The sequence below is a fragment of the Ctenopharyngodon idella genome, chromosome 18 (genome assembly GCF_019924925.1).
Source record: "Ctenopharyngodon idella isolate HZGC_01 chromosome 18, HZGC01, whole genome shotgun sequence".
NCBI classification, from domain to species: domain Eukaryota; kingdom Metazoa; phylum Chordata; class Actinopteri; order Cypriniformes; family Xenocyprididae; genus Ctenopharyngodon; species Ctenopharyngodon idella.
Genome location: NC_067237.1, coordinates 21919184 through 21934597, shown reverse-complemented (window position 1 = coordinate 21934597; position 15414 = coordinate 21919184). Strand labels below are relative to the sequence as shown.

General features: G+C 35.2%; 2 protein-coding genes across 2 annotated transcripts in view; one reads left to right on the top strand and one right to left on the bottom strand.

Annotated features, from left to right (window-relative positions):
* Positions 1–392: 392 nt before the first annotated feature.
* On the bottom strand, positions 393–8083 carry pnp6 (purine nucleoside phosphorylase 6). Its single transcript, XM_051871319.1, has 6 exons — positions 7794–8083; positions 5012–5181; positions 4689–4792; positions 3789–3964; positions 2989–3179; positions 393–1692 (listed from the first exon to the last, which is right to left on the bottom strand). The coding sequence occupies exons 1-6, from the start codon at positions 7814–7816 to the stop codon at positions 1496–1498; spliced, it is 861 nt and encodes a 286-aa protein (XP_051727279.1). The 5' UTR covers positions 7817–8083; the 3' UTR covers positions 393–1495.
* A 2301-nt stretch (positions 8084–10384) lies between these two features.
* Positions 10385–15414, top strand: part of hydin (HYDIN axonemal central pair apparatus protein) — a 74533-nt gene continuing 69503 nt past the window's right edge. The window contains exons 1-4 of the mRNA XM_051871125.1: positions 10385–10833; positions 12103–12228; positions 13288–13407; positions 15038–15172. Coding sequence (XP_051727085.1) covers positions 10711–10833; positions 12103–12228; positions 13288–13407; positions 15038–15172 — 504 coding nt within the window. The 5' untranslated portion in view covers positions 10385–10710. The remainder of the gene's footprint in view (positions 10834–12102; positions 12229–13287; positions 13408–15037; positions 15173–15414) is intronic.

The following is a 15414-nucleotide window of genomic DNA, read 5'->3' as shown; positions in this document are numbered from 1 at the left end:
TTGGAAAATAATGGAAATACTGTTGGAGGCAACAGTAATAATCAAAAGGTGAACATTTATTATTAAGCAATTTAATAAATTATTAATAAATGTTAATTTCCAACCTATTTTGGGTTTATTTTAAGTGAGCAAAATAGTTTAAATAATTTAAACAATTTAAACTATTATTTAAATAATAGTTGAGTTAAATAAAACTACCCAGCAGGTTGGATCAATCATTTAACCCAACCGCTGGGTCTGTCCATTTTTAACCCAACTTGGGTTATTTGTAACCCAGCATTTTTATGTGGTTATGAAAAATTTCATATAAATCAAAGCAAAGGATCTCAGAATTGGAAAATGGGAGGACAGAACACAATGGATTTTAGAAATAAATTCACCACCACACAGCATTTACATCAAAATGTATTTTTATTTTCTTTCTTTCATGTATTGTTATATTTGAGTCAAAATAAAGTTAATAGTAAAATAAATTACAATCCTAGACAATTAAAAATGTAAAGTATCTCTAATCTTTATAAAGTGTTTTTTCAACATATTATTTTATCTGTGAATTTCTTTGGAAACATCTAGACAAGTTAATAAAAACTAAAACGATAAAACATTTGCTTATGCATATATTAATTGATAACTTAGTAACTGATTGTACTGTAACTGCTCTTCTCATTTAGTCCAAATTCCCTTTAATACAGTTGAGGAGGAATACATCACTGTATTAGAGTGCAAGTCTGTGTTTGTCCCTTTGAATGTATGTTTGTTCTTCAACTCTTTTTATCAAGACATAGTGACAGGAATACTGATGGTTATGTAACGTTGCTAATTTTAGTTGTTCTTAAAGGGATAGTTCACCCAAAAATGAAAATTCTGTCATCATTTACTCACCCCCTTGTTGTTCCAAACCTGTATGAGTTTCTTTCTTCTGCTGAACAAAGTGTTGGTAAGCAGACAATTGACGGCACCTATTGACTTCCATAGTATTTTTTTTTCTACTATGGAAGTCAATAGGTGCCATCAACTGTCTGTTTATCAACATTCTTTAAAATATCTTCTTTTGTGTTCAACAGAAGAAAGAAATTCAAACAGGTTTAAAACAACTTAAGGGTAAGTAAGTAATGACAAAATTGTCTTTTTTGGGTGAACTATCCCAATTTTCATTTCAGGAAGGATGTGAATGCATCATACAGAGTATACGTGTCATATTAATATCTAGTCTCACAGTCATATATTTGTACCACAGTTTTTACTGCGGTGTGGACAATATCAAAAGTAAACTAAATGAACCTAGCCTAAATTTTGACTCAGCGAGTCTTGAGGCACTGCAAAGTCCATAAAGTTACTTGAACCCTGAATAAGATACATGAGAAGCATTAAGGAGTAGTCCTACACTGTATGCCATTCTACATTGTTAAGCTGTCTGGGTGGAAGTGCAAATCTGTGCGGAAGTATTTCAAGAGCAGCCGCAAAATTTTTGCGCTAAATGTGGTAAGTGGTTACGCTACATGTTTGTCACTAAATTGCTGACTATCTTTTGCAGGTCTTCGGTTCGCATACGGGTGGTTTCCAGGACCTCTTCATGATTAGCCCTTTCCTTGCTGTTGTAGTCAGTCACGACCTTGTTGGTAATAAGGGAGAGTCCAAACACACGCATCCCACAGTGCCGAGCGACCACCACCTCTGGAACGGTACTCATACCTAATTACAGAGAAACACAACGCTCACCAAGGCTGCATTTATTTAATGAAAAATACAGCAAAAATAGTAGAAATATTACTACAATTCAAAATAATTCTTTTCTATTTTAGTTTATTTTAATTTAATTTATTCCTGTGGATTTTCCACAGACATTACTCAAGTCTTCAATGTTGCATGATGCTTCAGAAATCATTCTAACCTGCTCAAGCAACATTTCTTATTATTATCTATGTTGAAAACAGTTGTGCTGCTTAATATTTTTGTGGAAACTGTTATACATATTTGGAATAAGAAGAGAATGAATAGAAAGTTCAAAGTAATAGCATTTTTTAAATATTTATAACACTATAAATGTCCTTACTGTTTTGATCAATTTAACGCATCCTTGTTGAATAAAAATATAAATTTCTTTTAAAAAAATTCTTAGTGATCTCTAACTTTTTATTTTCATTTTATCACAAAAATTACTTTATTGTCAAACAATAATTTGCATAAATTTCTCTCTCTTTCCCTCTCTATATATAGATAGAATATAAAGTAAATTTATTTATAGATAGAATATAAAGTAAATATATATATATAGAGAGAGAGAGAGAGAATATAAAGTAAAAAACTAAGTATTAGTAATTTTAAGTAATTTATAATAATTAATTCATTTATATAATATAATTCATATAATATATAATAAATTAATAAATTATTATAATAATATAATAATAATAATAATATAATATAATTATAATAATTAATATTATAATTTATAATTAATAAGTATGGAGCCCTGATACATGATATACAGGAAAAAAAAAATGTATATCGTGGCCACAAATTAACAATTCGTTCCAACGACTTACGACTTAAAACAAAGGAATGAATTAGTAAAACATGCTGATATAATACTTTACTAATCATGTGCATGATATAATAAGTAATTCCATCAATTTACTAAATTGTGGCCCCGTTGTACTCATTCATTCCTTTGTTTTTAGTTAAATCAAAACGAGGGAACAAATTAGTTCATTGTGGCCTCGGTTTACTAAAACGAGGGAACAAATTTTTAATTCATGGGCACTATATATTTTTGTCCACATGTCATGTGCGGGGCTGTAAATAAGTAATTTTTATGAAAAACAAAATAAAAATAGATCCCTGCTCTGTCTCTCTATCCACCAAGGGGGTCCTTGCTCAAAATTATGATATATACACTTATAGCTTTCATCTTCAAGATAATACAAGTTTTTCCCTATCGTGACATTAAAAAAAAAAAAAAGTGATATGTATTCATACAGTACGTACCCACAGCATCTGCCCCAAGCAGCTGTAGAACCCTGCATTCTGCAATTGTCTCATAGGACGGTCCAGCCAACATGCAGTAAACACCCTCCTGAAGGAAAGAGGCACAGCCCAGATCTTGGGCAGTTTCCCTGGCCAACCGTGCCAAGTCTCTATCATAAGCATCAGACATGCAGGGAAAGCGCACTCCAAATCTACAGGGACATAACACAAATGTCAGTGGACATTAGACTGGTTGCATAAATCCTTAGAGAAATGCTAGTAAGATTATATTGCAAAGCCAATAGCAAAACCAAAGCTGAACTGGTAAAAACAAAGAAAAAAATAAAAAGATGTTGGTGTTAGGTAGAATCAAGCTTGTTTATATGTCTATGTGGTGTGTTTAATATGCTTTAAGACAAACCATGTGCAAATTCATAAGTCAACACCATTGCTGAGTATTTTCTCAAAACTGCAGTGGACCAAAGACAGTCTCAAAAATGCGTTTTGAAATCGCTGATGTTTCTGACTTCACAAACTACCTTGTAACCAATCATGGATCTCTGAACTGGTGTGAGTAAGTGGAGGCGGGGCTAATTTGCATATTCATAGAACCGCGTATACTAAATGAGGCAAGGGTGTGGAATTACATTTAAGCTATTTTAAGGCATGAAGAATTTTTTTCAAGGAAAAAACATTTAAATATGTGATTTTGATGATCAAAGATGAGTTTTAAGGGATACAATTGACTACAGGGAGACTTCAAATCTATTTGCTTGTTTGTTTGAATAAAACATATCTTAATATACAAAATAGCAATTCACCTTTCCTCATTGTGTCCACACAAAGGATTTTGGCCAGCAAATCCAGGCATATTGATATGGTCTCTGATAAGCATGATGTCACCCACTTTAAATTTAGTATTGAGTCCTCCAGCAGCATTGGTCACGATCACAGTCTCAATCCCGAGAAGGAAAAACACTCTTACTGGATATGTGACCTAAAACAGAAGGAGAAAACCCTAAGATTTAGAGCTGCTTTGACAAACTGTCCTTATCTTTATGAAACAGGAAATTAAAGATTGAAATATGAATTGATATATGTGGTTAATATGCAGTTATCTAAACTATATAGCTTAACTGTATTCCCCCTCCCCCAGCTTTGTCTAAATAATTTTTTTTTTTCGCTTGACAATTATGATTTGAAACTACATTTTAATTGATTCCCTCATGTGCATTGAATTAAGAAATAAGAAACAAACATATGACTTCTTTTTTTACAACACAGGCAAGAATATGTACAGTACAGCGATTTTAATCACTCATAAAATTCATGCCAGAGAATCATAAATCATAATGCCATACAATATTTTACTTGGCTTCTGCAACAAAGGGCAAGCACTGTCTGTGTCTTTCTGAACATTTTTTTGAACTTGATCACAGATGTTGTGTGGAATGTTGTGTGTTGTAAAAGTTTATAGGAGGTGATTGAGTCAGTTGTCAAATGTTAACTATTCTCTGTTATACTTAAATTGCTGATAGCAGCACTGAGACGTCAATGGTTAAGTACAGAATAACCTCTGTGTTAGTGTTGTGATATATTATTGCTAAAGGAAAAGAAAAACGTAGATGATTCTTTTAATTATCAACCCCCCATGTGTAGTGTACACATACAGTACATATATATATAGTATATATATATGCCTTATCCATTGAGAACCATACCGTGGCAACGTTATAGCCCTCGTAGAAATGGAAACGGCCTTGCATGCAGACACACTGCTTCCCATTCAGCTCTCCAAACACCAGCTGACCTTTATGTCCTTGCACTGAAGAGACATGAGGGTGCGTATTTTTAATGTTTGTTAATGCAAACAATGATCAAATAATGGCAGTGAAGCGATAGAGGTCTTTTACATTTTTCATTTTTGTGTAGTCAATGAATAGATTATGAAACAAATCTCTTTGAACGGGTTATGAACGATACACTACACCAAAGGTTTATATAAAATTAGCAATCCACATGAACAGAAATAAATCTCTCGTACCTGTGCTGTGGGGAAAGCGGGGGATTGTGTCATAAGGAAACACATTCTTGTTTTCCAGCAGGTCAGCCAATCCACCGAGTCCTGAACCACAGATAATTGCCACTTTGGGCCTGATGTCTGTGTTAGCAAGCAGCCAGTCTGCTGTTTCTTTGTAATCCTCATAGCTGTAGCTATAGATGGGAACAAAACATTGTTTTTTTGCATCAGTATTTTTTGGTGGGGCTGGCATTGGTCATGCATTAAAAAAACACAATAAAGTGCCACTCTGTTGGATAACGTCTGACTAATTTCCTTCTCAACGTAACTTGGTTATGAAATAGGAAGGTGTAGGAAGTTCAATGACCCAGTCAAGTGAGGACAGCAGCATTTAGAATGGAGAAGGAAAAGTACCTATATACTACAGTAAAAAATGTTTTGTTTTTTTTAGACCTATTATATTATATTATATTATTTATTCTTGACCTTTATGTTATTGTGTTGAAGAATATGTTGAACCATCTCTTCTCTTCTGTCATTTAGCTGAACAATCACTGTAGTAAATGATTTCCAGTAACTGTCTGAGTATTGAGCTGCTATAACTTCTGGTCATGTTACTTACAATACAAAGCTAATGGACAGTCAGTTGAGAGTAAATCCATTTCTGAGCTGTAACTATTTGAAATTAAAATCTACTATCAATGGACTGTGCTCATCACGGTTTTTTAGTTGCATCTTAACTACCAAAGCAGGCCATAGTTTTTTGTTTTTTTTTTGTAGCAAATTATAAAAAGCATTGTAATCTGTTCATGTACAGGAATACTTACACTCTAAAAAAAAGCAAATGGGTTGTTTTAACCCAGCTGTTGGGTTAAATGTTTGCCCAACATGCTGGGTAGTTTTATTTAACTCAACTATTGTTTAAAAATAACTATATTGCTTGGTAAAATGAACCCAAAGTATGTTGGAAATTAACATTTATTAATAAGTTTAATGAATAATACACTCTAAAAAATGCTGGGTTAAAAATAACCCAGGTTGGGTTAAAAATGGACAAACCCAGCAATTGGGTTGTTTTGACCCAGCGGTTGGGTTAAATGTTTGATCCAACCTGCTGGGTAGTTTTATTTAACTCAACTTTTGTTTAAAAATTAATATATTGCTTGCTTAAAATAAACCCAAAGTAGGTTGGAAATGAACATTTATTAATAAGTTTAATAAATAATAATTAAATAATAAACATTTATTAAATTGCTTATTAATAAATGTTTACCTTTTGATTATTACTGCTGCCTCTAGTAATTATGTGTCTGATTTTTAATTTCCAACCTATTTTGGGTTCATTTTAAGCCATAATAATTGAATTAAATAAAACTGCCCAGCAAGTTGGTCAAACATTTAACCCAACATCGGGTCAAAACAACTCAAACGCTGGGTTTGTCCATATTTAACCCAACTTGGGTTGTTTTTAACCTAGCATTTTTAGAGTGTAAACAATTAACATTTATTAAATTGCTTATTAATAAATGTTCACCTTTTGACTGTTGCCTCTAGTAATTATGTGTCTGATTTTTTGGGTTCATTTTAATCCAGCCATAGAGTAATTTTTAAACAATAGTTGGGTTAAATAAAACACTTAACCCAACCGCTGGGGTTAAAACAACCCAATCGTTGGGTTTGTCCATTTTCAACCCAACTTGGGTTATTTTTAACCCAGCATTTTTTTTTTTTTTTTTTTTTTTTTTTTTTTTTAAATGTAGGCTTAATAGGTTATGTTTTCACTTACAGTCTTTATGCAGTTACTCAATGCAAGCTACTAAAGGAAGCAATCACAGTATGCTTTCTGGTTCTCAAGAAGTGTCTGTCATTATTTAACTAACAAAACAAACACCTTTCACTATAATCTGAATTATTTTATAGTCCTTTGAAACTGGGGAAAAAAAACAAAAATGACAAACAGTAGGCCTGAATAGCTTGCATAGTTGGACTGCCCACATTTATGATCAGAAAGCCTTTCATAGCTGTAGGGCACGAGCCGGTAGCAAGAATCATATTGGGTATGGAACTAGGAAGAGCTCAATGGCCGAGCTGTAAGCATGCGCTGTCCGTGGTGCTGCAGGGTGTTGCGGGATCAGCACTTCCCATTCAGAGAGCTGAGCTCCATAACGCTCAGTGAGAATGCACAATAGGCCTCTTATTTTACAATCACAGCTGTGCTTTTTTTATTTTGAAAAGGCCTGCCAACAACCATGTCCTCATTTGGGACGGTTTTCATAGCTGTTTTTCCACAGGTTTTATAGCGCGGCCTGTCCCTTTAAGAGCTGCGTATTATTCCGAGCGCATCCACCAAGCTGAATAAGAGGATTCTGTTACGTAACCATAATCACGAGTAGCTGATTTTATATATAGCCTGTTATGTTATTAGAAATGTTGAATTTCATTCAAGCATCAAATCGACAACAAATTCTTTTTTACAGTGGAGCTGGAAGGCGCATAGTGGAAGAATATGAATATAGGCTAAATAAACTATCGCCGTCCAAACAGTCAGGACAGAGACTGCATGTAAATAATACGGGTTTATTTAAAATGATCTGCCATTTACCTCAGGTTGATCTATGATATAAAACCTTGTTTGATAAGGGATGAAAATTAAAAGCGACAGTTGTCATGGCGACTACTCACGAATGTAATCACATATTTTTCTTCTCAATAAGATTTCATTTCGGCATTCTGATATGATGTAGGATTATTATTTGGCAGGTCTGCTATGTTCCGGCACATATAGGCTATTCGTTTTTCACCTTACCTGCATTCGCTGGATGTTGACATGTCCGCAGCGGCTGGTAGAATTACTACTGAACGGGATATTGTTGGCACGAGGAATACAGAACAACCTGAGCGAAAGGTCAAACACCCGACGGTCTCGTGGGAAGGGTGGCGTGACGGAGGAGGAGTCGGTCTTAAAAGTCGTTTCTTAAACAGCGCTCGTTGTTCTAATCCAATTTTCTGTCAGAATGGGCCGCTCACTGACCCGCAGTTAAAGAGCCTTGAGAACTGTCATCCTGCCAGGACCGGCACAGACGTGTAGTGGTGCCTCACAGCAGGGGAAATAACGTGTTTCTCTATAGTTTAACTCAAGTGACCAGGGAAACGGTTAAAGTGTCATTTGTCACGCGCAGAGATTATGGATGTTTTTTTTTTTTTTTTAAAATACCAGCAAGATTATGACACAGCCTCATCTGTACTTAAAAAATAAAGGTTCTTTATTGGCAAAGAACCTTTAACATCCATGGAAACTTTACATTCCTAGTCCTTCAGTGGTCTTTGAAGTCACTTATAGGTTCAACAAATGACCCTTTTCTTACAAAATACCTAACTAATTCTAGGTTGTAATGGGTTTTTGAGTTGGTTATGGTTCCTTGGAGATTAGAAGAAGCTCTTGATGTTTTATTATACGTTCTTCAGATGAGTGTATTGGTTTCTGGGCTGTAGACATTGATTTGTCAAATTAGCTATCGACCAATTTGGGTTTTCAGTGGTTAATTCTTGAATTGTTGGATTTGCCCATCCAATCCTGAATATGTGATTCTTCATGTCATCAGGTTGTAAAACCTTTTTTGGATTTGTTTTAAATAAGAGTGTATGTGGACTATTGGTAAATACACAACATCGTAAAGCATAGCTTCAGTCAAAATGTAAAATGAAATATTACATTCAAAAATATTAAATTCATTAAATTCTTTGCATGTTCAGTCATGTAATAGGCTATTATGATCATATGCATACATGCTGAATGCTTAAACTCTGGCTTAGAACAACCGCTGAGTGGATAATGGATAATGAGTGAGTTAAATTATTGTCTTCTTCAGTACACAAATCACTGTATAAAAGGGCAAGTAGATGTGAATTAGTGAAGCATTAAAGTATACGCACCAAAGACTATAGAATAACTTAAATGGACTTTGATACGCACACCTTTTGGAGGTGTAAGTTTGGACTTTATAAAAAAATGTAACTGCACAGTCACTTAAAAGGCTTTTGGTCTGTCAGTCACACGTGGGCTACATAAGGGCCACTTCAGCTGTTTATCTGGGCCAAATCTATACCAAAGGAAATTTGCTGACTGGAAACGATGGAGAAACATACAACTACGCATTTACAAAATGTTGATTTTATATACACACATATATATATATATATATATATATATATATATATATATGTGTGTAACCCCCCACCCAGGTCCTACTCGCTCCGCGATGCGCGGGCCTCGAACCAGGGTCTCTGGCATGGGAGTCGGACGCTCTAACGAGGAGGCTAAAGGCTGCAACCCCTAATGTCAGTCACTAGAGCATCTCTTGAGATCAGAGGAGTGAGGTTTACTCGCACAGCGACTACTAGCTGGCCTCCGTTATATATATATATATATATATATATATATATATATATATATACGCCATTCACAGTGCTTCATGGGAGTGGGCGGAGCTAACAAGATATTTTGGCTCTGTTGCTTTTTTGACTCTCTGATTGGTGGAATTTTCTGTACAGCATCATGGGTAATGTGGTTTTTCACCAGGAATTCCACCGTTAAACATGATTAATTTAAAAATAAGTTATTTCAGAAATATTATTTATTATCATGTTTAACAGTGGAATTGCAGGCTGACGTCTTGAGCAGAAGCAAATACCATCGATTAACAACCTCGTAGCTCACGGTAGGTCAGTCTTTAAAGGTTTATAAGTTACTATTCAAAATCATTTTCCCTACAGAGTTTTTACTTCCGGAACCCACTGTTGCACTCTATTACTGTGATCTCATGTTAGTGACAGGTTGTCCCGCCCTTGTGCCAGTAAACACATCATCAGAGAAGAGATGTCGTTGAAAGTGGGAGATAAATCAATTATTATAATTACTTCAGTATTCCATTAAAACAAGAATTGTCCAGTTTGATTTCATGGTGACATTAAATTTGTAGAAATTATATTAGACACATAGGTCGGGTAAAAGGGACAGACTGTTTGCCTAATGTTACACTATAGAGCAGTCAGGAAAATTATTCCACCTCAATATGAATGTAAAGTGTAAAATAAAGTGTATTTTCTCTGCCATTGTTCCATGACATGAGATTACGTTATCTCATACAGTCTACTCTTTACAGTTCTTTGAGATTTTAATCAAAATACGAGCACAAGGGAAAGGTACACTTTGTTTGTGTTTTTTCAGTTGCTATGGCACAGATATCCTCACCTACTGCGCGGGCCCCAAACTCACAGCGAATCCCAGGGCGTCTTTTTACACACAAACCAATCAGAGAACTGTTTACTGACAACGTTCAGCACCCCGGTGCCAAGGCCACCGCCGCCATGGTAACCACCACGCTCAAAGTTGAGAAATGTACGCTGGCGGAAGAGCCTTCACAAGAAATTAGCTGGGATTTTAAATTAATTTCTTTTTTATTGTTCTAACACTTAGTTTGTTATGTAGCTATGTTGTTATTTTATAAATAAAAATTTTTAAACGTCCTGGACGTTTCTTAAACGATAAACACAACTTTACCAAAGAATCGACCAGCGAATGGCGTCCAGCCACCTGCTTCTCGGTTAAACATTTTTCTTATATGTTTCGCTTGTCGTCGACAATCAAGATAGAAACCAGATATTTCTGCCATTAACACCCGATTTCATCTTTCCACAAAAAACGTCAGTCAGTTTGTTTCAAAATGCCAGCCTCATCTCACTCAAACCTCCGCAGTTCACGCGAGAAGATGCCGGAGGGATTCAAAACAAAAGTAGTGGCACCCCGAAATCCCAAGGTGGTAAAACGTGAGACGAATTCCGCAAAGGTGAGCACTTTAATATATCTTAATACTTTGTTTTTAAAGCCTTCGGTTACTCTTGTCATGTACTAAAATCTCTGCCTCCAAACGGAGCACTAACTATTAGTAAGTTAACGTACTATTACTACTAAACTACATTAACATAACAGACTTGCTGTACTTTTACTAGGACACCTAAAGGCTCTATGTTTTAAATAACAAAACTAGTTATTAAAAGTGAATCACATCCTACTCTACGTTTTTTGTGCATTTTGATGTTCCTTTTTGATTGACAGATGGTTGACAAAAAAACAACAACTAAAGAATCTATAAAACCTCTTCATTCATTGTACACTCAATGGCCACTTTATTAGGTACACCTTGATAGTACTGGGTTAGCCCCACTTTTGCTTTCAGAACTGCATTACTTCTTCATGACATAGATTCAACAAGGTGCTGGAAACATTCCTCAGAGATTTTTGGTCCATATTGACATGATAACATCACACATTTGCTGCAGATTTGTCGGCTGCGAATCTCCCGTTCCACCACATCCCAAAGGTGCTCTATTGGATTGAGATCTGGTGACTGTGGAGGCCATTTGAGTATAATGAACTCATTGTCATGTACAAGAAACCAGTTTGAAATGATTTGAGCTTTGTGACCCGACGGGCTATCCTGCTGGAAGTAGCCATCAGAAGATGGATACACCAGACTATTGCTTGATTTAACAGATAATACACTCCATATAAAGACAAAGTGGGAGTCTGAACTAAACGAAATTATTGAGGATGAGACATAGGAAAGTATATGCACAGAATATCATCAATAGTCATAACTGGAAAGAGTTTGACTGGAAAACAATAATTAGGTTTTTTAGAACACCATTGATCATCTTGACCATGTCTACATGCGTAAATGCCATGTGATTGGCTAATTAAGTATTTGCGTTAACGAGCAGTCGAACAGATGTACCTAATAAAGTGGCCGGGTGAGTGTATATCTGCTGCAGTACCATGTGTAATCACTTTTTGGGGTTTTACTTACTGCAATGTCTCTCTTTTATCTTTGTTTGTCACTTAATATCCAATAGACTTTATTAGTGTATGTGAATAAAGAGCTTCTGATGTCTGCTTGTCAATGTAATGCAATATAAAACACAAACGAACACACACTCTAGTCACAAAGCAGCTTTACAAAGAATAATTTAGACTATATGGACAATTGCTGCAGAATTTAGGAAAATATTTGTCATAGTAGATAAATGCACTCATAACAGTCTGCATGTCTTTGCAGCTGATTCCATCTGTATATGCTCGAGAAATGTGCCAGACTACAGAAGAGCGATTATTAAACACTTATGAGGTGCATCCGCCCCGCATCCTGGAACTCTTAGACATGAGCGAGGCCACACATCACAAGGTAAAATACCATCATTTTAGCATGCTCAGCTCCAACACTTAATTAATTAGTTTGCTCTTCTACATCACTGGTTCCAAGTATCTTAGCAGCAACATTTTCAAAGTTGATTAAGGTCATCATCATCATCATAGACTCTCTGGGGAGATACTAAAGGCTTTTAATTTGTATAGGATAGCAATAGCAACTGTTTACAGTACCTTTATACTGTAAAGTACGGTGACCAGATTTCTGAAATGGAAACCTAAGGACATTTCCTAGTTCAGTGCTCAAAAATGCCATTGAATTCTCATTTGTTATTATCTATGAATTTAAAAACAGGGATAAAAACTATCATTATTATTATTATTATAAATATGATAATATAATAAATAATTATTATGATGCCTGTATTAAAGCCTTAACTGGTCAACAAAAATCAAACTATGAAAAATAGTAGTAACCATTGCAAATAGCAAACAAAATCAGTATTTTATTATAACAAAATTGTGACTTTACACATTAAACACATTACAAGAATAAAACAAAATGTATTTAACAAATATTTTTTAACATTTAATTGTATTTAATTATTTTTACAAACTGAATATACTGTTTCCAGTAATTACAATGTTTTTACCTTTTCAAATGTTATTTTCTGTTCAAGCTTTTGGAAATTGATCTTTACTATCCCTAATTAGGCTTATTATTTTGCATTTTAGGCTCATTTTGAGCAGAAAGTATGTTATTTCTGCAAATGTAATTGTTGCAAGTGTAATTGTTCAGTTGATTATTGTTTTATTATTTATACATATTGGGGTATACTTTCACCCACGTGGTATAGTTAAGATGTGTGTGGGGGAATTACTGCGTTGTGAAACTGAAAGGAATGTGAGATGAACTGGATGTGACCGATGTAAATTATATTATACATGAAAATCTTCACAATGATGAATCTAAGAATACTGTTGTTCTGCCTCAACACACCCCTGGGTGTTGAAATAAGGAAGCCATTTCCAACATTTTACATTACATCAGATATCTTCTCAGAGTTTGATTTTGACTTGCTTTTGCTTTTTATAGTTTTCCTCATTAGATTTGGACCAGGCCATGTTTCAGCCATACCCGTCTGAGATTGTCTTCCAAAACTACTCACCATTTAAGACTTACAAGGTGCCCTTAGAGCTGCGGAACAGTGACAAGGTGACTTTCGTGCATCTGAGTAGATCATACAGTGTGTTACATAACCACAACCTAAATGTATTTAAAAAACAATATTCAGTACATTTAGGCGTATTTGTCTTTATACATGTATCCAGGGCTTGACATTTTTGCTCACCAGCCACTGTGGCTAGTGGTTTTCCAAAGTTACTAGCCACTCAACATTTTCACTGGCCACAATTTTGACATCGATACCATGGGAAAAAACTGCCATATAGAAATTTCATAATTTGGCAGCGGGTATATTAGGCTGCTGTCACTTTAAGACCTGACATACGGATCCATTATACTGTTACACATGTGTTCGTTTTCTTTCTCTTAAGCCTTGTTTCCAGCGAAATTACCTGGAACAATTTCTCCCAGGAGCTTTTTTGCCAGAACTTTTTTTCCCCATACCTTTTGCTGTCTGTGTTTCCATCGCGGTCTAAAGTACTGTGAAGGAAAGTCCGGTGACGTAGGACGTTTCCACTGGATTTCGTCCTCTGCATTTAAGCTTAATATCGGTTGTATTTTTTTAAACTCGTTGATTCGAATAGCAAACAACTCTTACTGCACGCACTGCAATGGACTTTTAAAAATTGTGGTTAAAATAAAATGCTGCATGGTCAACCAATCAAAATGCTGCATGAACTCAACCAATCAGCATGTTCAGCACCCAAGTCCCACCCCCAAAAGTTCCTGAACTTTGAAAAAGTACTACCTTTGTATATTTGACTGTTTAAGCACAATAAGCAGCGAAAAAGAACTCAATGTAGTACTGAGAGGCGACTTTACGTGTGCGCACTTTGGGTGCGAGCACAAAATCTGCGGGAATAAATAAAATTATGCGCAATCCCATGCTGAAATTCAAGCCCTGTAACACCAACAATATTCATCCAGGGGAATTCATCCGCTGTTGGAGAGATGAGAGAGTGAGAAAGCGTTGCAGGTATTGTGTATTTATTCTGTGAAAAATTAGTATTGGAAGTGTTCCTGATATTTCAGTATCAATATGTATCGAACAATCAATATTTTTGACACTACATTGCACTTAGTTTATTATTTCAGATGCATTTTTAAAAGGCTACAATTGAAAAATTTATTACATTTAAAATTCATCCCGCCAAAGTGGCTGGTAGGAGTGACTGCTTTAAACATCACTGCTGAAACCCACCTGCATTTGACGGGTTGGTGGGTGTTAATGTCAAGCCCTGCATGTAGATGCTTTATTATGAACTCCCAATTCAAAGGATAGAAATAAATTGAAAATGGATTAATTTGCTTGACTAATTGTTAACACAGGGGATTTGTATCCCTCCCAAATCGAGTCCTGGACATTTTCCAATTACCAGGATTTATGAAAACCTTTATAGACAAACTTTCTCCTGTGAACAAAATAGAGATGCAGTAGATTTAAATAATAGTCCTTACAAATCTTCTGTTTGAACCTCTGTATTCCTGGCATAAATCTGATAAATCTCAGCATATATGATTTTGTTAACACTTTGTAGTTAATACCCTTCTAATTTACGCCATTCATCATCTTGCACTATTCCTTTAAGACAATAAGAGATTATTTTGTTCATTTTCATGTGTAATGATCATTGGCTTGACATGGACATTACTATTGCAGGTTCCTCGACTGGTAAAGGTGATCGAAGAAGACTCGTTTTATTTTAAAGTGGTCAGCCCATTAGATGCTAGTAAGAAAGTGGCCCCAGGCATGGCATCTACATTCACCATTTTATTCACTCCACAAGAGAACAAGGTAAAATGTATGCTTACAATATGCAACAGCTGCAACTGACTGTCACTGCTTTATTTGTTATTCACATATTGCATATTGGCATATTTGCTTGTATTTCATTGAATAAGCAATGAAATGTCAGGAAATATGCAAAAAGTGCCACACAGTGATTTTTAAGGATCCCAGATATGGGATCTGTAATTGTGTGTCTCCAACACAACACACAACATTGCAAATAAACTTCAATGTCAAGTTGTATTTTC

Bases quoted from the DNA above. Each gene is read 5' to 3' on its own strand.
- pnp6 (XM_051871319.1), bottom strand. From the start codon at position 7,816: ATGTCAACATCCAGCGAATGCAG. The intron at 5,182-7,793 runs GTAAGGTGAAAA...TCCCATCTATAG, and splicing joins TCAACATCCAGCGAATGCAG to CTACAGCTATGAGGATTACA. The intron at 4,793-5,011 runs GTACGAGAGATT...ATGTCTCTTCAG, and splicing joins CCGCTTTCCCCACAGCACAG to TGCAAGGACATAAAGGTCAG.